This window comes from Glycine max, chromosome 19 (genome assembly GCF_000004515.6).
Source record: "Glycine max cultivar Williams 82 chromosome 19, Glycine_max_v4.0, whole genome shotgun sequence".
Classification (NCBI taxonomy): domain Eukaryota; kingdom Viridiplantae; phylum Streptophyta; class Magnoliopsida; order Fabales; family Fabaceae; genus Glycine; species Glycine max.
Window position 1 is genome coordinate 5,644,019 of NC_038255.2, and position 26,895 is coordinate 5,670,913.

The window sequence follows — 26,895 nt, forward strand, 5'->3', positions numbered from 1 at the left end:
TAAATAAATATTTTAGAAAGTTATGTGTTACCCATGAGTTGATTTCTTTTGTTTCAATGGCGTATGCATCTCAAAAAATGAAAATCACTTTGCATGTATCTGCTTGAAAGCATGGACAGATTGATTATCTAACAGAGGCTGGCTTTGTATCAAGGAGTCTGTCCAATATACATGGAATTCTGTGATGATTCTGAGGCAACTTTCAGAAGAGCCTTCAATTTGCTGCAGGTAATGTTTGGAGGATGTGTACACTGATTTACATCATGTTAAATTCTTGCCACTGGTGTATGGCATATGCCAATGCTTCGTGTTGTACTTCCATACAAAAATGTCTATTGTTTCTACTAACTAACCTTGATTATAACAAGCATGTTTTTGTGCTATGCGACTAATGAGTAGGGACAATTGGCTCTGCAATTCCTTTTTAAAAGGCATTTCCCTATCAAAGGAAAAAAATCCTTATCAGTGTTTAACATTGGTGATGAGTTTCATGACTATTGAAAGTCCACGACTCCTTATAGTGTCTTAGTTGGAGCTCATAAATTGTCCTCCTTTCACATAGGATGGATGTGTTTATGCTACTGGTCTTAATGATTTTGGACAGCTTCGTGTATCAGAAAGTAAACACTACTCGATGGTATTATGTTTTCACCTTTTTACCTGTTTTTTCTTTTCTTTTATAGTGAGCTTATCATAGTTGCAGTAGATTGTTCTTTTGTCCAATTGTTGAGGAATGCAGTTCCCCTGGACATAAGAAAGAAACGTAAAAATTTACTTGGCCTCTTTTTCCTATCTTGGGATCTTTTAGGAGCCACTTTGTGTTTTTGCATGTTGGTGTCTAAGGTCTTGGAGAGGAGAAGGAAGTTGTGCGATTACAAGTTTGTGCTCTTGCATGCTTCAACTGGGATGAATTTCATAGATAATAAAAATTTGAACCTAAATTACATATGAATAATTTATTTGATAGAAAAACTCAAATACTACATGCAAACCCAACATTGGATGTGATTTTATTGCAGGGAAAGGTGGTGGAGTTATACAGGGAACTGCAAGTGAAGCTGTACTAGTTGTCTTATTAGCTGCCCGTGACAAGATCTTAAGGAGGGTTGGAAGGAATGCCCTTCCTAAGCTTGTGATGTATGCATATGATCAAACACACTCTGCTTTACTAAAAGCTTGGCAGGTACCTCCAATGACACATAAAAATGAAAATAACATTATCATATATACTCAATGACATGGATTTTCCTAGTGCACCTTCTCACTGTCAAGTATACTCTTGACCATTATCATATTATTTTAAATTTAAATCTTATAAATAGGAATGTAGGAACGGAGGGAATTATAGAAAAACAACAACGATTACTTTTATATATATATATATAAATTAATGATTTATGTAACCACGCTATATAATCATTTTTTTTATCTTTTGTGCTTATTATTAGTTTCAGTTATGACTTACGAATGTTCAATTCTTCAAGTCTGTTCATACCCTGCAGCAGCCCCTAGCATCATTTACAAACAACAATTGCATTTTTAATGGCTGCACTGAGAAACTACTTGATTCCTAATAATATCAAAAAAATTGTTTATTTTATTACTTATTTTATTTATTTTGTGGGGTATGACAATGATACGTAACATCATTTATCGTTTATATATAACATTATAGTACATGCCATCAAGTTGAACATGTATTGAAGAAAATATTTTTTATATATAAAAAAAACACCATAGCTTGATAGTTTTAGTATGTAACGTGGGCCCTTATGCCAAGTAGTTGATAGGATAGAGCTTTAAATCATGTTGAAAATATTACGCATACACTGTACATACTACATATTGATCATCTAGTTGGTGGCACTTTTCCATGTGCATGCATTACGATGACTTGATTATTCTTATAATACGTGTACATAATTTTTGTCAAAAATTATATTTTTATGGCTATTTTTACAACTAGAAAAGAAAAGAGAAAAAAATGTAAAATAAAAACTAATATGAATATATGAGATAAAAAATTCAAAAAAATATATGGGTAATAAGAATAGTAGAATTATTTTTCATTACTGTTAAGTTATGTCTTATTTTTAATTTTCTTCAATTGACATTTTTTGTAGTTTTCAGTTCATTAAGATTAGACAAAAAGTATAAAAATGAATTTTTTTAGAGACAAATAAAATAAGCCTTGTGTTAAGACTGTACAAATAAAATTTCAAACACTGTTTTTAACATGTATAATAAGTGAGAATATAATATAGACAATTATAGTGTTTGATATTACATGTTTTGTCAAGAAGCTGTATATACACCGTATTCTAATCCAGTCCAATTATGGATGTGGTTCCAGAGGCTAGTAAACTCTGTTTCATGAAAATTTTCATTTTGGATCTTAAATTATACATCCAAGAGAATTCGTATTGACTATTATGCATGTTGACTTTTATAGAAGATATTAAATATTTGTAATTGAAACTCTGCTTGGAACTAATGTTGGATGTATATTTCTTGTTGTAACTTGAGGTAACTCTAGAGTCTATTATCGGTGGATTTCAAGTTTTTGGCTTTGATTGCATGCACTTTGCAATTATATATGCAGGTTGGTACCACTTCATCAACAGCTGTTGATCCTCTGCTTGCATTGGGAAAAATTGCCAAGGTAAATATATTTTATTGAATTGATGATATAATACATGCTAGTATAGTCGCTGATTCATTTTATTGAGGATATTAAACCAAATGTTTATTTTTTTTAAATAAAAAACATGTGACTCATAAGGAATTAGGAATGGTCCTAACAATTTTTTTCCTGAGCCTGGACATATTATTATGTATATACCTTTTTAATATTGGATACTCGTAGTAGTCAGAGATGTTATAAAGCTCTTCAAAGAATAAAAAAGACATGTTTGAAGAATGTATATACCTAGCTTTTAATGTTATAAAAAAATAATTAAAAAAAGACATTCTACATCGGTTCTAAGGAGACTGATGTAGAATGAAAATCATTTTAAGACGGTTACGTGCCGAAGACCGTCTTAGAATGCAATGCATTCTACATCGGTTCTGAGAAGACCGATGTAGAATGTAATCATTCAAGGACGGTCACTTGAAAAATGACGTCTTAAAATGCAATGCATTCTACATCGGTTCTTAGACGACCGATGTAGAATGTTTCAGCATTCTAAGACGGTCTTCTACAACCGTCGTAGAAAATCTTTCATTTTTTACGACACCTCCAACAACGACGGTTGTAAACCGATGTAGAAAGACTTCTTTAACCGATGTAGAAAGCCTACTTTGTAGTAGTGCCTTGACCAAGAGAGAAAGGGAATAAAAGATCATTTCGTGTATTAAAACTCATATCGCAACATCACGATCATGCAGAACAATTCATATATACCTTGTAAACTACTTCGGTACATGTAACATATAATCTGCGAGAAGACAAATCCTTTTGAAGCACATATCTCCTGATGGGCAGGTAAAGCAACATAAGAAGGCCAATTCCCCAAGCTAAAACTAGAAGTAATGATATAGCAAGCCATATGACCGTGTCATATTTAACGTAATTGCTTGCAAGCTCTTCAAAGGATGCTGAGTATAGTATCTGTTCCAAACAATCTTCCTCTTCATCATCACTTAATTCAGACCCAGAGTAGCCAAGTATCTGATCCTTCAATGATCTTGACTCCGATATGTGATCTGCGTGACCAATCAGCATCTCTTCAACCACAAACTAGTCAAGAAGAAAGGTACACAGATAATAACATTAGCTCCAAAAGAACTATAAAACCCTTTATTCCAGTGCAACTACTGCAGACATGCCTTAATCTAACCTTTCAAAGTGAAATTAGAAACCTCATAAGGCTACCAAATTGAGATCAAATTACATTTTGCACAGGAAATGTTCATGTGAATTGAGCTGAATCATACAATGCCGGAAACTCTAAATGTCAAAACACAGCAGAATTTTCAAATGCATTTATATTTATCTCTCTCAAAATGCAAACAACTATAGTGAGTTTGTGACATGTCTTTACTATTCAGCTCCAAATAAAAGACCAAAACAACTAAGCTCAGGTTATCATGCCCAGATGGTGTACTATAACTGAAGGGGCATCTTTGCAGTGAAAGAGCTTAAATCAATTAAAAGTGACAAAGGGCATTGTGCTATATACCTTCAAAATCAACTTTTCATCAACAGGAGAATGAAAGCTTCCAGATTCCAATGCTGAAGCTACAGGAGCGACATTTGAAAAATTATGTTAAGACTCAAAATAGGCAACACTTATTACAAATTAGAATCATCAACAAACTACATAGTACAGGTTAAACACATGCCTTCCCTTATATGTTAGTTTTCCAATTAATCACCCGAGGGAATTGTGACTGACACTGCAGATAATGAAAGGTAGCTCAAAATTAAGTGTAGCCTCGGTTAGCTCAACTTGATAGAAACAGACCCTCAAGGATCCAGTTGGTAAGAGCATTACCCTTTCTAATTAATAAGCCATGTGACGATTTTCAATATAGATAGTAGATAATCCACCATATTTAGTCTCAAATAACGGTGCACTGAAATTGACTTCCGTTTCTGAAAACATTGCTGGGACATTGCTGAAACATTGCTGACCTCAGTTTCTGAAATTGACTTCCGCACAAGTTCTTTTAAAACAAAGTGGACCTGCAGAGTAGAAGAAAGCATGTAATTTATAAATGGAAAGAACAACATGTCACTGGGAAATTTAATACAAAAAAGAACAAGAACAAACACTTATTACACAAATGTAAGTGACTTCCATTGCACTTTGGAGGGGTGCTTTCCTAAGGTCTGCCTAAGTGGCAGAGCCTACGTCATAACTCCCAAGAGAACCACCACGAACAGCAGATCCCAAAATGGGGATATTCTTTTCCTTGTCATTCTCATCAAAACAATTCACTGGAGCCTGCCAATTTGCATCCTCAAGCACCGCACCAACCTCAAATGTCATCACGTGACCAGTGTATCCTGCACCCACCAAATTCCAAGTGGATTCACTTCAGATAAATTCTTCAAATAAGGGAGACATACAAACAAATATAAGTAACAAAAAGTGTTGGACATTTTAGTGTAATTGATCTCTTTATTATGTTAAAATAAGAGTGCACGCTTGTTTTAATGTAATAACGAGATGTTCGGTTTAGGCAAATTTTGAAAGTTACATGGAAGTTACTAAAATTTCCGGTTGGAAGTTACATGGAAGTTACTAAAACTTCCATCAACGGCAGTTTTTAAAAAGAAATAACTTCCATCAACCGCCAAAAACCACCTGTTCTTTGATCATAAATAATCATTCTGGTTCAGAAAACATAACGGGTGACAAAACATACAAGACCAAAACAAAACTCTTGAATTATAATCTTCTGATTTTATCCGATTGAACAATTTTGGTTGAACCCCAAAATTTGATTCAATCTGAAAGTGTTATACACGACTTCAGATTTATCCAGTATCATCTCGATTTTTTCAAATTAACCAACAAAAGATTGAATCAAATTTTTCGAGATGACGAATGATAGTTCGAAGATGACAAGCAAGTTTGCGAAGTTGGACAAGTTTGAAGGGCAGGATTTCAGAAGATGGCAGAAGAAGATGCACTTTCTCTTGACAACATTGAAGGTGGTGTATGTATTGAGTACACCGATGCCGGTGTTTATGGAAGACGAAACTCTGGATCAAATAAGGAAGCGTTCGAAATGGGAGAACGACGATTAAATTTGTCGTGGACACATTCTGAACGGTATGTCTGACTCTCTCTTTGATATTTATCAAAATGTTGAGTCTGCTAAGGAATTATGGGACTCTCTTGAATCCAAGTATATGGCAGAAGATGCTTCAAGTAACAAATTCTTAGTTAGTAATTTCTTTAATTACAAAATGATTGATTCGAGGCTTGTTATGGAACAATATAATGAACTGCTGCGGATTTTGGGTCAGTTTACTCAACATGATTTGAAAATGGATGAATCCATTGCAGTTTCATCTATAATTGATAAACTGCCTTCTTCTTGGAAAGACTTCAAGCATACCTTGAAACATAAGAAGGAAGAGTTGACTCTGGTTCAACTCGGTAGTCATTTCATGATTGAGGAGTCGCTGAGGGCTCAGGAAATTGACAAAGTCAATGATAAAAACGTAGCAGGTTCCTCTTCCGTTAATATGGTAGAGGAAAGTGGAACAGTTAAGCAAAATTATAATGCTAAAGGTAACAAATGCAAATTTCAAGGAAATAAGAACAAAGGTCCAAACAAACAGACAAAATTGTCATGTTGGAAGTGTGGGAAACCTGGTCATTTAAAGAGGGATTGCCGGGTGTTCAAAGGAAAGAACAAGGCTGGTCCAAGTGGGTCTAATGATCCTGAAAAGCAACAAGGTCAGATTGTAGTGAATAATTTTAATTCGAATACGAATTCAAATTATGTATCACTAATATCTGATGCATTCTATGTGCAGGATGATGACGTTGCTTGGTGGTTTGATTCGGGAGCAACAAGCCATGTGTGCAAAGATCATCGTTGGTTCAAGGAATTTAGACCAATCGATGATGACTCTATTGTGAAGATGGGAAATGTTGCAACTGAACCAATCCTAGGATTAGGTTGTGTGAATTTAGTTTTTACTTTCAGAAAAAGTTTGTATTTGGATAATGTCTTATTTGTACCTGGTATTCGTATGAACTTATTGTCTAGTATGGTTTTAAATAATTGTGGTTTCAAGCAAGTACTTGAAAGTGACAAGTACATCTTGTCAAGACATGGTTCGTTTGTTGGATTTGGTTATCGTTGTAATGGAATGTTTAAATTAAACATTGATGTTCCTTTTGTTCATGAATCTGTTTGTATGGCCTCGTGTAGTTCTATAATTAATATGACAAAATCAGAAATTTGGCATGCTAGATTAGGACATGTTCATTACAAAAGATTAAAAGATATGTCAAAAACAAGTATGATTCCTCCTTTTGATATGAACATTGAAAAATGCAAAACTTGCATGTTGACCAAGACCACTAGGAAACCTTTTAAGGATGTTAAAAGTGAGACTAAAGTCTCAGACCTTATTCATAGTGATTTGTGTGATTTGCATGCTACTCCATCATTAGGTCATAAAAAATATCTTGTTACTTTTATTGATGATGCATCAAGGTATTGTTATGTATATTTATTAAATACAAAAGATGAAGCTCTTGATAAATTTAAAATTTATAAGAAAGAGGTAGAACTTCATCAAAATGGGCTAATCAAAACTCTTCGTACGGATAGGGGAGGTGAGTATTATGATTCGGTTTATTTTCAATCTACTGGAATAATACATCAAACTACAACTCCCTATACACCACAACAGAATGGTGTAGCCGAAAGGAAGAATAGAACCTTGAAAGAAATGGTGAATTCCATGTTATCCTATTCGGGTTTAAGTGAAGGATTTTGGGGTGAGGCTATGTTGACAGCCTGTTACTTGTTGAACCGAATTCCTAACAAAAGGAATAAGGTTACCCCATATGAACTTTGGCACAAAAAGACACCAAATTTGAGTTATCTCAAAATTTGGGGATGTAGGGCTGTGAGAACTCAGCATAATTTGGCCGATCATTTAACCAAAGGGTTAAGTAGAGATCTCGTGAAAAGGTCGGCTATGGGATTAGGATTAAAGTCCATATGTAATCTCTTATGTTAAGATACCCAATTCCCATCTAATATGACATTAGGTGCTGAATTCAATGTGGAAAACTTAACATGTAGAGATTGGAACACATCATCGAAAGTATCCCAAAAGGTATGTGTTCGGTTCTGCAAGTTAAGGAGGTTGAAGTATAACTTCTCAATGGTTCTTTTGAAAAATTGCATTTGTAGGTGCAAGAAAGAAAAGGACTACCTATATAAGCATGAAGTTTAGCCGCTTCAAGAAGCTGGGACTTGGCTTTGATATGCTTATGAAGGATAAGGACACACGCTAGTAAATTAGTGTCGAGCAAGAGTAATGTTATAAACTATTGTGCAAATTATCTTCATGTATTCATTATGAATAGAAAGGGTTCAATCCTTAGTGACACCCTGATATTCGAATATTTGAAATGTGTAATTTGCTAAGATGAAATTCAATCGTCACGATATTTCATCTATGCAGTAGTTTGTTGTATGTTATGACTTTGGTGATTTGATCGGTAATTACACTAAAATGGGGGAGGTTTGTTGGACATTTTAGTGTAATTGATCTCTTTATTATGTTAAAATAAGAGTGCACGCTTGTTTTAATGTAATAATGAGATGTTCGGTTTAGGCAAATTTTGGAAGTTACATGGAAATTACTAAAACTTCCATCAACGGTTGGAAGTTACATGGAAGTTACTAAAACTTCCATCAACGGCAGTTTTTAAAAAGAAATAGCTTCCATCAACCGCCAAAAACCACCTGTTCTTTGATCATAAATAATCATTCTGGTTCAGAAAGCATAACGGGTGACAAAACATACAAGACCAAAACAAAACTCTTGAATTATAATCTTCTGATTTTATCCGATTGAACAATTTTGGTTGAACCCCGAAATTTGATTCAATCTGAAAGTGTTATACACGACTTCAGATTTATCCAGTATCATCTCGCTTTTTTCAAATTAACCAACAAAAAGTAACGTGGCATTGACCATTCGATGTGGTCAAAATACTGTTTATGAGTGTGGACAACATCTTTACTTCACCATTTAACTTTTACAGTTAAGTTTAAACATAAATGTTAAAATGACATCAAAATGTAATTAAAAATTGTTGTTGAGCTTAATGGACCATTACTTGTAAATATCTCTTGCAAAATTAACAATTTAAGAATAGAGGTGTGTGTAGTACCTGAGGAGAAGTCCCACCTAAGAGGCCTACGAGTGAGGATATCCAAGTAAAATATCAACGGGAAGATTATAATGTGTTTGAACTTTCATTAGTCTCAGGTTTGAACTTTTATGTTGCTGATCTAAATTACTAACCATGTTGCTCTTGGCTAAGATGTTGGGATGAATTAGTCCCACATTTGTCAGAACTTTGAGGTAGCTGAAGCTCCCAGTATAAAATTTGAATACTTACATTGTACAAAGCATACCTTTCTCGGTCTTATAAAGATTAATATACACAATAGGTCTCATAAATCTATCAAGAACTTATAAAGATTAGTAATATATATAAAATCTTCAAGGCATGCATCTATAATAAATTGTACATTAGTTGAAAAAACTAACCCCAGAAACAAAGAAAAACAATAACATTATGAAGAAAAAAGAAGAGAAGAGAGGACAAAGAAAACACACCCGCAGTTTTGACAGAGCAAAGCTAAACCGCCACTTCGAAGCTGCCATCCGTTAATGATGGTTGTTGTCTTCGACTTGCAGTGAAAGCAGAAGAGAATGTTGTCATTGCCTTTGTAAGAAGAAGAACCAACACCAGCCATTGAACTCGCAGCAAGACAAACCACCCTCAAAGAATTACTGTGAAAGATTTTAACATGTACAGAAATATATAACATGTATACTTAAGTGTTTTGGAGCATACAAAAATGAAATTAAGACATTCATATTTTAATTGAAAGATAATAACCCTTAAAGGAGCACAACTGTTCAACCCAACCAAAACAATTATAACAGTAAAACAAAGTTCATGTCCACATGTTATGTAATTACAGCTTTCTACATTGGATGGTTCTAAGTTTCAAAAAGTAAGCTGCCCATTTTTTACGTAATGCTGTGATCGCCTCCGAGTCTAGTGCCGAGCCATCACCGAACCACTACACATTGTCAAATACAAACAATTAATGAAAATGAGTCTAAATGAGCCTACATATGGCGATTTGCCGTCAATGTTTTCGGAGTACATTATTTACCACAGTCCAATCACCCTGCACCGCCGCGCCAATTATGTTCCACATCCAATGCATCATATAATACCCACACTCATAGCTTCCGTGTTGAACGAGAGTCTACATGAAGAACAAATTAACTATTGAATGTAGGGCTGAACATGATTAATAACATTTCAAGTTGCAAACATTGTATGTAGTTCGACTAACCTTCAGTTCAAGCCACTGGGGTCCAGTTTTAGGAACTTTGCCATCAGCAGTCGTGTTTAATTTCTTGTATGCACTACATTGGAAGATTAATATGATGTTAATATAATGTGCACAATCGTAGCATCCAACTTTAATATAGGTTAAACGACTAAAAATATAATACTTAACTTGTTAATTGCAGTTTTGATATGAACATCAGGCCTTCTACGCACTGAACAAAACCAGACCACGACATTGTCTTTAGGGCACAACACAACCATTTGCCAATGGGCGCTGCAATTTGCACACCATTTATTTGTTAGTAGGACAAAAAGAGTTATAGCATTGCCAAAATGAATTTTACTTACTCATTCAAATAAGCTCCAATGTACAGTTGTCGTTGCGATTCCTTAAGCCATTTTTCGATATATTCTTCACATTGCCCACGTCTGTCCTTTGCATTGTGTATAGATTGAGGCTCAAGGAATCCATACACCGATTGATAACCCAAGCCATTACTCCACTCATTCATATACCTAATTTCCATAAGTCATAAAATAACTGAAGATCACGTAAATGTCATAGCAATATGATTTCATAGTCACGAATGGATTTTACTTACATGGTCCACAATTGAAGTATGGCTATGTTCAACCATTTGTCGCCTGATGTTATTTCGCTGACATCAATATACGTTAAGAACAACGATGAATTTACATTTGGAATCCCAAATTCAGTAAGATCCCACACAAACTCAACAGGCTTGTCATAAATGTCAACAAGGGTCTTAATCAACTCACGCAAGGGGTCCTGCTTAGGAACATCATTGCTTAATTCGGCAGCATTGGCAACTTTGTTGGGAGTGATGCCTGAATGCTATATCATGCAACAAAAGTATTCATTATAGGAACGTTCAAAAGATTGGAATATACAGTTGAAAAGATAATAATTGGCTGAACTTAAAGTATACTACCTCATTTGATACCAGTTTTACCAAAGGCAATGGCCATGCAATGAATGTGTTAACGGCATCTCTCACATACTTAACTTCTGATGTCGGTAATGGAACTTCAGCTTCGGTAATGGCATCTCTCACATACTTAATTTCGGCAGCATTTCATCTATGTCTCCAAGTACACGAGATGAAAGCAGGTGCATGTATTCATGCAACGCATTCAAGTATGCACTCGGAGAACAAAGTGAAATGTAGTATACCAAAATTTCAACAAATTTAAGAAAAGACAAACAACACATAAGTATTAATCTACTATAAAAGATTGTCCTCTCAAACTGTCCAAACGGACAATTCAAGATTCCATACAACGATTAATCCAAACTATCCGTATTAATCGTTGTATAAAATCTCAAACGGGAATCTAGGATCACTCAAAATGCACATAATTGCTTATGTAACACAAAATTTATATATAAATAACCATGAAATTATCATTGCTGAGTCAAAAAAATACATACCACAGAAGTTCGGTCAACAACAACAAGTATGGGTGGGATCACAGCAGTGGCAAACCAAAAGACAACTCCAAAACTCCGATGCTTGTGAAACAATAATTAACTTCGTAACTTTTTGCTCGAACTTGGCCTACAACAAACGAAATTTGTAGCATATTCAAAGTCATTGTTAGTAATTGAAGTTGGATTGTAGTTGTTTTCAAAACCAACATAAAATGGGAACCACAACCAGCAAATTCATTGTTAGCTTTGACTAAAATTTATTGTTTCCAACTGTGTCTAAATCTTCAACGGGTTCAAAGTATAATTCACATGCTTATCAAGGGGCCACAACCAGCAAATTCATTTGTGTTACATAATAATAATATATTCATTTCAAAATGTAGCTCAAATGATGGGTTTTTCGGTCAAAATTGCAAATGAGAGAATTATAATATATTCATTTCTAGATATAAGACTCTTTTTATATTTATTTATCTCATTTTTATAAGATTTTTTTAAAGTTATCTTTTATATTACTTAGCTTTTAATTAGAATACCCTTAATTACTTTACGATAATTAAATATTATGAATTGTTCTTTATTTTTTCTTTTTACTTTTTAGTGTGTTTTTGAAAAATATTAAAAGAAAAAAAGAAAATTATTATGAACACGAAATAAGATATTGAACCATTCAATATATAACACAGTGATTATAATCATATAATAAAAGGCATTATTGGAGCAATTTGTTAGTGAACTGTGGAAAAGTAGAGCATAATGATTGTACAAAACTGAAAGACAAAATAAATATAAAGATTCTAAAAAAAGTCAATAAAACATAGCACATTTGGTGATCTTTTACGAGCAAATGTCCCCTGTAATAATTTCAGTTTATAATATAATTGTCAAGAAACCTGCTTTTGCGCCTTAATTAGTCCTCTGAATCTTTTAGAGACTCCCCTACATAAACACCATTCATGAATCACACTCTCACTATCTGGCTTTGGTTTGATTTCTAGAAAATGGGTGCACTAGATTACCTCTCCAACTTTTGCACTGTAACCAGCACTAGGACCAAGCAGAAAGCAATGCAGGTAAGAATGAAGTATATATAGAGAGAGAGGCAATAGTGAATTCTATAATTAATTGTATGATTCCTTCAGATATATATTATGTTGCAGACAACAGAGATAAAAGTGAGAATGGACTGCGATGGTTGCGAAAGAAGAGTGAGAAATGCAGTGAGTTCAATAAAAGGAGTGAAATCTGTGGAGGTTAACAGAAAGGAGAGCAGGGTGGTAGTGAGAGGATATGTGGATCCAAAGAAGGTGCTGAAGAGGGTAAGGAGCACAGGGAAAGTAAGAGCTCAGTTTTGGCCATATGTTGAACAACATCTGGTCTAGTGTGCTTTTCTTTGCTCTTTGTTCTTCTCTTTATTAATAAATTATTCTTTTATAAATGCCATTCCCCTTTGGTGGCAACCCTGTTTGCACTGCTGCAGGGTTGGCTAAATGACGAATTTCCTTCTCTTAAAAGTATGATGCAAAGACAGCTTGAAACTGAAAATGAGAGCATTGGTTTTATTTATCAATAACAAAACATAAGTGGAATCAGAATATAGAATCACATTCCGAAATCCCATCTCCCAAACCAGCTGAAGACCTTTGAAAATACCCATTAGTTTAGCTTGAACTACCTCATCTCCATGAAGATGAGGTACAATAGTATTTTGTGTCTATTTAATTATCTCCTCCCTATCTCATCTATACCTAACAAATTTACAATATTATTTTATTTCTATTCTATTTTTCACCCATTTCTCTTAAATCAAACAACAAAACATATCATTTTATTTATACTTTATTCTGCCCTTTTCAAATTATATCTCCTATTTTTGCCTATTCTATTTTTCTCTTCTAAACCAAATACAACATTAAAGTGATGCAAATCAACTCATCACACATAGGTGACCACTTTGAAGAAAAAATCAATTGAAAATGTTGGTAATTGGCAGCAAGTTAACCTAGCCGAATTTAGAGTTCTTTACTGCATAAAGGACTAAAAGCATTTTTCAAAATTGAAGACTAAAAATCATTTAAATTTGAGAGACCAAAAACAAAATAACCTAATTTAAAGGACAAAACATGTTTAAGCCAAGGATTTATAATCACTTAAATTTTATGTTTGTTATGTCAGTCTGCAGAGTAACAAGTTCACAGAACTGAATTACGCCTTTGACTGCAGAGTAACAAGGCTGGTATATGCAACGCCATCCATTTCATCCACAAACAAGTTTACATCATTGTTTATCTCTGTGTTGAGTTACGCCTGCCCACCTTAATTTGTTTTATTAATTAATTAAGGTTAAATTAATTGGGAATGAAATGGACTTTGATGTTCAGCCTAAGGACATCGCTAATTCCCAATCATTGGCATGTGTGGCAAATGAACTTTGATGTTCAGCCTTTGACTGTACTAGAGGCATTCTGTTTAAATGTTTAAGAGTACACGTAGAAAAGCAAAAAGGATTGGTATGGGACAAAGAAAAAAAAAAGGATTTAAGAGTATACTTAAACTTGAAATTTTCAAAATCTAATAAAAGTTACTAGTGTTGCTAAACAAGATAATCCTGTCCTAAAATGCGCCCGCCATGGTTACCAAATCACACAAAGTGGAAACTTCGTACTCTTTTCTTAACTGTCACTCCCCATCCTCTTTCTAAATCCCCTATTAATTGACCACTTCCTTCGTACTCTCTCCACATCCTCTAACACACACTCTTTCCCAAACCCAATTCAACAGCACCCACCACCTCCTCATATCTACTTAAACTGCATAAATTAAGCAACCACATTCATATAGATGAAAAATGCTACACATATCTTGGATGAAAAATGCATAAATTATTGAATGCTAATATACACCAATTAAGATAGATATTAGTATTCATGAAATACTGGCAAGCAAACACCATTAAAAAGCACATTCCATAAGTAAGCATATATGGCCAATAAACAAAGCATACATTTACGTAAATGTCCTAGAATTTTTCTCAAGGTGAATATTCTGTGGAAAAAATCATATCATCATTAAGCTCAATCTAGTATTGAAACTCCTCTGCATACCAAGATGCAATATTCTCAACTAAAACTGCATCAGAGACATGATAAGGCACCCACCTTGTTCCCAATGACAGGAGAATTGTCAGCAAACCATGTATCCTGCCTCTCAGATTGACAGTGAGCAAAACATGAATTTATGAACAATCCATTTTGAGGTGATCTTGAGAAGCCTTTAATAGCATTCAGCATTTGATTCCTGAATCCTGCATTAGATACAGGGAAATGACTTGTTACAGTAATTTACTGAAGACATATTTGTACTTCTTGTGCTCCTATAGACTTGATAATTCTTGAAATCACCATATTTTCTTTTGCTTTATAAATGTTTGCTGACCAATACACTTTTTGGATCTTATTGTAGACTCACTTGTGACTTATTAAACGTGATTCACGTTAGGAGAAACCCTGTCTTACCTTACTCGCGAGTAATCCCTTGAAGTTAGTTGTTACACTCTCTTTACCTTTTAGCATATAGGCAGAGTCTATGATTTATATACTTTTTATACATGATAAGGAGAGGAAATGGTGCCTTAGTTTAGTATAGAATCCAAAAGAACACTAATAAAAAACTTACAATTACCTATTAAAGAATATGAGTGAGAAGTCGAAGATATACGACAGCAATAAGAAATTCCATAATTACATTAGTATAATGCCATGTTGGTAGTTTTATTCTCAATTTACAGAAGAAAAAAATAGTAGCGGGTGTATGTTTGTGTCAGCTGAGATTGTTCTGAGTTTTAGATCAAATGTATACTATATACATACATATATTACATGTTTATGCAAAGTAATTAATTGTTTTTGTTAGAAACTACGGCTAATCATACTTGAGCCGGATAATGAACAACAAAGTCTCTATCTAAGAATTTAACTAACTGGACATACAGGTCTCAAATTCAAAACTACTTAAGCTAATTCGCACAGTTAGTAATTAATTAGCACCTTTGTTAAATTTAGCACACTAATTCTCAAAAAGAAAGCTGTGTGAGCAACAAAAACCCACTTGCGGCCTGAACGTGGGTTTGAAGTTTCTAAATTCTTATCCTCTTTGGGAAGTATGCCAGTACTAACCAATCCACTTGAGAGACTAAAAAAGAGCAAAAGTGGCTCTGCAGCAATAGCAAGTTAAAAACATGACGCAACTAGCTGTACTTTAGGAAACACCATCCAGAAGAAAGAAAACCACTTCATAAGATCTCTCTATGCATCACATTTTCCCACCAAAAGGAAACACACGAAGAGACAACAAAAAAACTTGTCATCTTCACTCATCTTACCATTAACCATTTTGACAGTACTGTCTTTTCTCTCCTTGGCCATTGGCCACCGTGCTCAACCCTGTAGTGAAGAATTCCTCAAACTAGCCCAACAAAAGAACCTCTAAAACTGCAAGACATTGCGCACTCTGGGGGCAGAGTTTGCTTGGTCCTACCACAGTGTCACGAATAAATCCATAGAACTAGAAATTATGTTCCGTGCCACACTCCCCACCCCAATCAGTTCAAAGGACTAATTTGAGGAGGCTATGAAAATACCAAATGCCATTCTCAGTCGTCTGTTCATATCTCTGAAACCAATGAGAGTCAAGTTGGCTCTATTGCTCAATATAACCAAACTTGGAGTGATTTCGAGTCTTAGGCTTTGATAATGATCTCACAACTAACCCATTCAAACTTGAATCCTTTCTCTTTCTTCATTCAAGTTCCCTAGCGTCATTAATCTCTTTTTTTTTCCCTTCATTTCAGAACATTAGGTTTAAATTTAACTTCAATCCTTTCTTTTTGACACCTATCTTTTAGTGATGCATGTGAGACAAAGAGAGAAGAGATTGAGAGATTTTCGTAATCACTAGAGAGCTTCATAATAAATTTAAGAACATTAGGTTAAAGCTATTTCTCAAGAAGTACATTTACCATGATTTAAGCTTGTTTGGACCTGATGAATAGTGGGGTTCTAATACCAGCAATCAAATTCTGAGGGAAGAAGCACTGAAAGAGGGGTAAAAGATACATCACTAAAAGAAAAACTCAGAGCAAGTAACAACTATGGAGCATCAAATCTTCACACAACCTTATCTTCAAAACACAACCGTGTTACGACAACTCCAAAAAGGGGTACTCATTGGCTTCGGCGGTGCCGCCACAAGACGAGACGCCGGACGACGTGACGGGGGTGCGGGCAAACGCCACAGGTCACGGCGAGGTCACAGTACACAGAAATTTCAGACACACATGGAAGCGGGAGCTCGAGCGCGAGTGTTCACGAAATAGCGCGAATTACAGCATTATATACATCAACGTTAACGACGGTGGCTTAAGAACAACGTCTTCGAAATTCAAAATTTCATCGACGGTGTTTTCTATTGCACCGTCTTAAGTTACCTGCGCGCCACCTACAAAGACGGGCACCCACGGCCAACGTCGTTGAATGTGTCACGCGCCACGCACGTGGCACATAAAATGCTCACTTATTTACGGAATTGCCACCGCTACTCCTACTACGACGTTTTTGGCAGAAACGATGTGGAACGCGCGTCGTAAAATAGCTTTTTTTTAGTAACAAACTTGATGACTTTCAACAAAAATGAATTCTACTAGTATAGGCAACTACTCTATGAGGCAAATGATCATAGGAAGCACTAATTAAGATGCCTTTATTATAAATGTCATTCCAAAGGCGTGATGTTTGATTTTATCTGAAACAGAATGGATCATCAAGGGCATAGCCAGAACCCATCTATGGTAGTGGAGCTCAATTAGCATATGGTTCTAACACTAGCTTGAGCAACAGCTCCAACAATTTTGATCAAACCAGTACCAAGAAATTGAGAAGGTTACTGATTTCAAGAACCACAGTCTTCCCCTGGCAACTAATATATTATGTTTATTGTTAATAAATTTAACAATTACCTGTTAAATCTAATTATATGTATTGTTAATTGTTAATATGATTAAGTTACAATATTTTAACAACTGTTAAATGGCTATTTGTATTCATATTCATTATTTATGTTATTGTTGCTTAAGATTAATATAAATTTAAATTAAGTAAAATGATAATATATACTACAAAAATTTATATACTTTCAGCTTAATTATTAGTACATTTTACTTTTTTTATTATTATATTATATCATGTTTAATTATTATGTTTATTAATATATACTACACAAATCTAGGTTAATTACATTTCAAATACTGGTTGATATATATTTTACTTTATATAATATCATGCATTATCTTGCTTATTTATATAATATTAAATTAATTAAAACCAAAAATTTTAGCACAAAAATTATATTTACTTATCATAATAATTATTAGTTGACAATAATAATTTAAAAATTTTGAGTTCATATTATTTATGTTTATACAAATAACGTTTATAATTTAAAAATTTAAAATAGAAAAAAAACATAATCTACGTCGTTGCTTACGACAGCAATGACGTAGCTTCCCATGCAGTCCACGACGTTCCTCCCGCAGACACGACGTGAAGCCCATGGATTCAACGACGTTCCTCTTCAAGCACCGATGTAACTTGGTTCCTTTCAACGTCGTTGCTTTCGGTAGCAACGACGTAGTTGGCCAACCATTGAACGCCGGTGGTTGCCGGTGCAACGACGTGGTAGCCCTTACACACAACGTCGGTGCCGCCATACCTGACCTTAAAAGCTTACCTTTCAACGTCGTTCGTCGTGCCGGCAACGTCTTCGAAGGCGAACCTACAACTACGGGCCTCCAGTCATCACCGTCGCAGGAATCGTGTGCTTCTAAAATGGTGGACGGAGACCGTCGTAGACTGGCCGGAGGCCTACGACGACGTCTCATTCAAAGTCGGTCTTGCAGCGTCGTTGAACTCCGATAAGCACCAACGTTGAACGCGTTTTTTGTAGCAGTGTCTATTTCTCTTAGGTCAACCTCTCCGCTTCCACAATACAAATACATGATGAATCCGAACATAAATAGAAGAATGATTATCAGAGCAATGTGGTTCAGTGTTTCGAGATAAGGAATTGTCATGACCACCAACCATACTTCATAATTTTGAAGAACAAGAAATAAACAAAATAGAAGAATGATCCATATCAATACAAAAGAATGAACCAAAATAGGAAAGGAAACAAGAAGAATGATTCGTAATCAGAATAAAAAAAAAAGGAAGACTGAATCGTTAGGAGAACCACATCAATACAAGAAGAATGAATCGAAACAATATACATTTTAATTTAATTTTTAAAAAGAAAATAAAAGAAATGAGAATAGATCAATACACATTTTCATAGGCTTAGAAACTAGAATAGAAAGCATTTACCTACTCTCCCTCGGACAGAACTGAGCATAAAGGCGAGGGGTGGTTATATTTCAGTTCAGTTTTACTCCCAAACTGAATTGAACTTTAAAATCAGTTCTTAATAACTGAACTGAATTATTTATCGGAGAAAAAAATTGAGTTTAGTTCTATATCAGTTCAGTGGTACGAGAATCATTCTTGCAATACAAAGTTGTATGAGAACCAAAACTACCCGTCAATGTAAATCACACAAGTATCAAACACGGGAATTTATGATGCATGCGGGCTCACAGTGAGTACATTACTATTGACATAATCTAATCTAGTTACCTAGGAGGACAATGTTGATATATATATATATATATATATATATATATATATATATATATATATATATATATATATATATATATATATATATATATATATATATATATATATATATATATATATATATATATATATTTTTTTTTTTTGTGGAGATACCTTAAATTAGTGAGGTATTTACAGTTAGATAGTGGGGGAGACTTTGATAGATTTATTTATACTGTTATATGAGAGAATATGACTAAGTTATCTTAGAATATAAGTATGAGATAAAATCCCATATTGAATAGAAGTAAAAAAGTTAAACATTACATAAGTGAGGAAAAAACTCATAGATCTGTCTTAAAATATTAGATTAAAATATAGTGTAAGTTCTCTTATATAATTACTCATAACTTATCGATATAAATCTTCCCAAATGATTATTGAGTCCAACTAAAATATATGTCCCCCCAACTCCTAGTTATCCCCAAGATAGAAAATTCATAGTGGGAAAAAAAAAGGCTCAAGTTATCCTCAAGTTCTCAATGCTTTTACTAAAGCGTAACTTCCAACAATATTTAAATGCACTGTTAGTTGTGAGCTTCTAAAATTTAAAAAATAAATAAATAAAGTTAAAATAATTTATTCTAGAAATGTTTTATTTTTGGATTTTGTGCATCAATGTTCAAAATTTAGCCACGGTATATCATTTTAATTGTTTAGTATTTAAATGAGTTAATTGAAACAAGATATCACTAAAGTAACCTCTCTTGTGTAGATTGTTCATATTAATGTATGTGATTAGTTATATGAGTGCTAATTGGCCCAAAGGAAAGTTACCATTTAACTAATTTACATACACACCTATGATGTTAAACATATGATAATTATGAAGTTTTGCATGTGAATGATAAATCACATCAAAAGATGGGTTTGTTATCAAACCCATCTCTTGAGATGGGTTATACCATTATTTAAATGCATTGATAGACTTGCTTCTATATCTGCTAATCTGAATTCGGTTCCGATTGTTAATAGTACAAATTTTAAGGACGGGAAAGAGAACATGCAAATTGTTCTTGGCTGCATGGATCTAGACCTTGCATTAAGAATTGAGAAACCCCCTTCTCCTACGGATTCCAGTACCTTTGAACAAAGAAAGCTTCATGAGAAGTGGGATCACTCAAATCGCATGAGTCTTATGATCATTAAGCATACCATTCCTGAGGTCTTTAGGGGTACTGTTTCAGATGACATAACTATTGCCAAAGATTTCCTTGCTGAAATTGAAAAGCGCTTTGCAAAAAAAAAACGATAAGGAGGAAAGTACTCTTCTTCATAACTTAATTTCATGAAGTATTAAGGCAAAGAAAATGTCAGGGAATACATTATGGGAATGGAAAATATTGCTAGGGCACCAAAGCTTAAGCTACCAGAAGACTTGTTTATTCATTTAGTGCCAATTTCTCTACCTTTACAGTTTAGTTAATTTAAGATCTCTTATAACTCTCAGACGGAGAAATGATCTCTTAATGAGCTTATTTCATACCGTGTGCAAGAAGAGGAAAGGCTGAAGCAAGAAAGGACTGAAAGTGCTCATGTTGTAAGTACCTCTAAAGACAAGGGCAAAAGAAAAAAAGAACTGAAGAGCCCAAGAACGAAGCTGCTAAGGGTCCAGCACAAAAGAAACAAAATCAAGAGTGTCAGATCTGACTGTGGTGGTGAATACTATGACAGATATGGCGATTTAGATGAACAACGTCCGGGGCCTTTTGTCAGGTACCTAGAGGAATGTGGAATCGTCCCATAGTACACCATGCCGAGGTCACCTAGCATGAATGGTATGGCTGAAAGATGAAACATAACTCTTAAGGATATGGTAAGAAGCATGATTTTTCATTCTAACTTACCAGAGTCAGTCTGGGGAGAGGCACTAAAGACTACATCTTATATTCTAAATAGAGTGTCAACCAAGGCAGCTGCCAAAACACCTTATGAGCTTTGGGTTGGGCAAAAGCCTAGTCTGAAACATTTTCATGTATGGGGATGTCCAGCTGAGGCAAGGCCTTATAAGCCAAATGAAAGGAAATTGGACTTCCGAATAGTGAACAACTACTTTATTGGTTATTATGAAAGATCCAGGGGCTATAAATTTTATGATCCCAAATTAAACACGATTTTTGAGATAGGAACTGTCACATTCTTTGAGGATATTGAGTTTGGGGGGAAGAATAAGGTTAGAGACTTTGTCTTAGAGGAAGAATCAGTAACAATTCTATAGTTGATTCATATAGTTGCTTTTGATAAAACAAATTCAGAACCTCTACAAGATATTGTTATTGAATCTCCCACTCAAGATAATTTGGTCGTTCATGAAGAACAAACTCAAGATCCTCAAGAACTTAAGCTTCATGAGTTAGTACTTTTGCGGAAATCTACAAGAGAAAGGAGAAGTGCTATTCTAGATGATTATGTGATATTTTCTTCAGGAACATGAGAAAAATAATGGTATGATGGAAGATGACCTAGTTAACTTCCATCAAGCCATGCAAGATTCCAACTCAGAAAAGTGGACTAAAGCAATGAATGAGGAGTATAAGTCCATGCAAGACAACTAGGTTTGAGAACTTGTCCCATTACTAGAAGGTGTGAAACCCATTGGTTGCAAATGAATATTTAAGACCAAGCGGGATTCCAAAGGTAATGTGGAAAGGTATAAAGCTCGTCTTGTGGCGAAGGGTTATACCCAAAAGGAAGGGATTAACTTTAAAGAGACTTTCTCTCTAGTTTCATCGAAAAACTCTTTTAGGACAATCATGGCTCTTGTTGCACATTATGATTTGGAGCTTCATCAAATGGATGTCAAGATGACATTTCTCAATGGCAACATTGATAAGACAATTTATATGGTGCCACCAGAAAACTTTGTGTCAGGAGACCCAAAAAATATGGTTTGCAAATTGATAAAATCCATTTACGGGCTAAAACAGGCATCTCGTCAATGGTACCACAAATTTCATCAAGTAATTCTCTCATTTGGTTTCGAGATGAATCTTGTTGATGATTATGTGTATCATAAATTCAGTGGGAGCAAGTACATTTTTCTGGTCTTATATGTTGATGACATACTACTTGCCACTAATGATATAGGCATGTTGCACAAAACCAAGAGATTTCTATCGAGAAACTTCGAAATGAAAGATCTTGGTGACACCTCCTTTGTATTAGGAATTCAAATACACCAAGATCGATCTCGGGATATTCTAGGATTATCACAAAGGAGCTATAGAACTATATCAAAAAGGTACTTAAAAGGTTTGGCATGCAGGAATGTAAATTCGGGGATACTCCAGTTGCTAAGGGAGACAAGTTCAGTCCAAAACAGTGCCTAAAAGGAAATTTGAAAATTTAGGAAATGCAGAAGATTCCCTATGCATCAACTGTAGGGAGTTTGATGTATGCCCAAGTATGTACACGTCTAGATATAGCATACATAGTTGGGGTATTAGGCAGATATTTAAGCAATTCAGGAATGAATCATTGGAAAACAACCAAAAGAGTTATGAGGTATTTGAAGAGAACAAAGTATTATATGCTCACATACAAGAGGTCAGATCAGTTGGAGATCATTGGGTATTCTGACTTGGATTTTGCAGGATGCCTAGATAGTTTGAGATCCACTTCAAGTTACATTTTCATGTTAATTGGTGGTGCGGTTTCTTGGTGCAATGCCAAGAAAATCCTTACTACTTCATCCACTATGGTGACAAAATTTGTGGCATGCTATGAGGCATCAAATCATGGAATACGGCTGAGAAATTTTGTCACAGGACTGCAAATTGTTGAAGGAATTGAAAGACCACTTAAGTTATATTGTGACAACAAATCAGCTGTATTGTATTCTAACAACAATAAGAGTTCAACCAAGTCGAAGCATATTAACATCAAGTTCCTAGTTGTTAAGGAAATGGTACAAAATGGATAATTTTTCATAGAACACTTAGGGACAAACTCCACGATAGCAGATCCTCTTACTAAGGGACTTCCACCCAAGGTCTTTCATGAGCATGTTACTCACATAGGTGTTTTATAGTTCGAGGAATCTTTGGTTTAGTAGGAGTTAGTCACTTTATGTATTTTGTGTTCTGTTAGATTTTATGTATGCATACATTGACTTTTGGATATATTTGGTTATATATATATATATATATATATATATATATGTTTTATTATTCAATTATTACACTTTGTACATTAAGGTTATTAAATGATCTCATTGAGATAAAATAGGACTAGTTGAAAATAGACGTACATGTCATCTTCACGTAATTTTCATGCTACACATTTCATGATGAGTCTATGTCATTTGATTCTGTCAACATTAGTGATCATTGATGGGTTTAGTTGTGATTAATACAATGAAAGCTACTTTGGTTCCATGTAGCAAAAATATTAAAGTGGTCTAATCAATATAAAATTATGGCTAAGGACATATATGTTATGAAAGGCTAATTGTATAGATATCATTAATGATATTAGAATTTAATGAGGGATCAAATTATAATTATCAAATTTGGGGTAACCGATGCACGTTGTTTATTTTCAATACAAGAGGTTATGATATCCATTTGTAGAGAGAAGTAACACCAAGTACAGTTCTCTTTATCCCATCAGAAGGGAAAATTCATAGAAGAAAAAAGATTCTTTACATTTGGAAGATCATAAAACCAATCTTGATCCTCATCAATCTTTTACCATTCCATTATGTCTAATCCAGGTACGCTTCTGCATTTAGTTTTCATCATGATTTTGAGTATGAGAACACAATAGGTTTCATTCATCTTTATGTAATCATTTCTCTCTACATAAATAGAAAACATGAAATTAAAATTGTTAATTGACTATTAGAATCAAGTTAAGTTGATTGATTGAATCCCTATGAGTGATGCATGGATGGCCGAGTCTACTTCTCCGGTTTTCTAGTTCGAGTCCTAGTGGACACTCAAAAAGACATCTTCGCAATGGTCTTTTCAATTTTTCAGACGCATTTAATATTTTCGCACCTTTTTGATAAAATACACAATGATTGCGACCTTTGGTTTCTGAAATGCTCTTAGGATGATCAAATGTCATGCCTCCCTAGCTGTTGAATGAAAACAATCTAACGGCTCAAACGGATGAGAGTCTTCTCAGCTGTTTAAGTTATAAAAGGAGAGACTTCCTTCTCTATTCTCACTATTTAACTTGTGTTTACATTAATGCTATTTAATATAATTTTGATAATTAAAATTAATTTTAATATTAAATAACAACAAGCTACTTATTATATAATTTTCAAAATTAAATTTTAATTTTTATAGTTTTGATATTAAGCAGTAACAGTCAATATTATAGTATGCCTATTTTTTAATTTAATTTTATTCAAATCATAAATATAGATGTTGTAAACTTATAATAATAATAATATATTTATTTTAATAATAAGATACTATTATTTTTTCTCTTTTCAATAGTTAGTTTTCAAATGAAAATATATTTATTTTTATTTTATTAAAATCTTAAATATTATATATATAAACATTATAATAATAACATTAAATATTATATTACTATTTATATAAACACAATATAATAATGACAAAACTCATTCATTGATAATATGATTTTAATTTTTACAATATTAAGTGTATATATATATATATATATTAAATTATACATTTCATATTAATATTACTATTATTACATGGAGCAAGAATAAATATAATTTTTTTAATAGATTTAATATTTTTATAACAACATTTTCTCAATTAAAATATAACTAATTATTTTTCTCAATTTTAATATAATTATATATAATATATTACTAAATAAGTTAATTAATTTTATTAATTTACATATATTTTTTATATTAATACTAAATATAAAATTATATAATTTAATCGAATTCATGCATCGTTCTTATTTAAAATCTCGTTTCCATAAAAATAAAAATAAAAACTTCATTCATCGAGGGAACATTGAGGGACCAAATAGCCATCCAGTCACCATCTTCACTGAAAGATTCCATGTCAATAAAATGCTCCATTCTATAATAATAGACATATTTGATTGGCAGAGAAATTACCATCAAGGTATCTTCCAAATCACCATTGAGGGATCTTCTCCATGAAGGTATCTGCTCCATACTATGCTTCCAAATCAAGGTATCTTCTCCATGAAATAATGGACATTGACAAAATCTGTTGTGCATCAAAAAAAATTTCATGAATAAGATTACAGTTCCAAGTTCCAGTTTAATGTTGAATCAAATTGCGCTCCTTTAATTCTTCCAAACATACAATCCTTTTATTCTTCCAAACACACAATAGGAGTTGTTTGAACATATGAGGAACTAGTAGAATGAAGCCAAGGGCCTAGGAAAAAAATAAAATAAAAACTAATAGGGATGCGAATAGCAGAAATTTGGAACGACCCTAAAAGTTGGTGGAACACAGACAACAAAAAATCTCTCATAAAGTGAAGGGATTTGAGGGGAGAAATGAAAAAACAGATAGTATGTACTTATAATACACACTCACTTTTATTTTTCTCTTATTTCTTTTCTGCGTTTTGCAATTCAAGTCACTGTTATTTTCTATTCTTTCTCTCTTCTCTTCTATATTAGGTTGGTGGTCTAATGATAAAGAAATTATAGCTTAAATTTTAGGCCTACAATTTTTTTAAGTATTCTTAGTTCTTATAAAGTAAGAAATTATTATATATATGTTGACAAAAAAACCACATATACAAATAAAATAAAGTATAATTTTTATTTGAAATAATATATATATATATATATATATATATATATATATATATATTAAAAAAATATTTTAGATTTCACTTACTGTTGGGTCAACTCTGTCTACATTTTTCATTAAATTTCTTTCTTTTTAAAATCTCTCATAATCTAAACAGAACAAAAAAGTAAAAATATAATAAATAATATGATATAAATAGTAACAAAAAGAGATAAAATTAAACTAAGTATTAACAAATCATTGCAAATAAAATAGATGTCAATTAAGATTGAAAAAAAAAATTTAGAAGTATTTATAAATTATCTATAAAACATCTTTACATTGGTAACTAAATTTGAGTCATATATATATATATATATATATATATATATATATATATATATATATATATATATATATATATATATATATATATATATCAACTAATTAATATTCAATCTTAATTGGCTAAGGGTATCTTTAGATTACAGCTCGTAAAGTTAATTAGTTTTGATCTCCTTTTACTTGACGAGTAAACATATTAATGAGTAAACATCACATTTACTTGATTAGTTAACATTGTTATTTAATAATATATATGAACTACAACAAAAAAAAGTCTTTGAAAAATTAAAATAGAAAATTTTCCTGTTTCATAGAAACCAAAAGAATATTTAAAACCTTTTAATAATGATTAATGATATCTAAGTAAGACAAATGGAAAGACTAATATATTCTTAATTTAACATATTATTTTTAATAGATGCTTTTTAGTTAGCTAAAATTTGTTAAAAATTATAAAACCAGGAAAATAAATAATTAAATTACACATGAGATTTACAAAATCTTATCATTTATAATATGTA

At 33.2% G+C, this 26,895-nt stretch overlaps 1 protein-coding gene across 1 annotated transcript; it reads left to right on the plus strand.

Moving 5' to 3' along the window:
- Window positions 1-12: 12 nt before the first annotated feature.
- LOC100815569 (heavy metal-associated isoprenylated plant protein 21) lies at window positions 13-13,062 on the plus strand. The gene is made up of 5 exons (XM_026126993.2): window positions 13-228; window positions 1,020-1,183; window positions 2,603-2,662; window positions 12,543-12,617; window positions 12,705-13,062. Exons 2-5 carry the CDS (start codon window positions 1,136-1,138, stop codon window positions 12,924-12,926), a joined length of 405 nt encoding a protein of 134 aa, XP_025982778.2. The 5' UTR covers window positions 13-228; window positions 1,020-1,135; the 3' UTR covers window positions 12,927-13,062.
- Window positions 13,063-26,895: the final 13,833 nt, after the last annotated feature.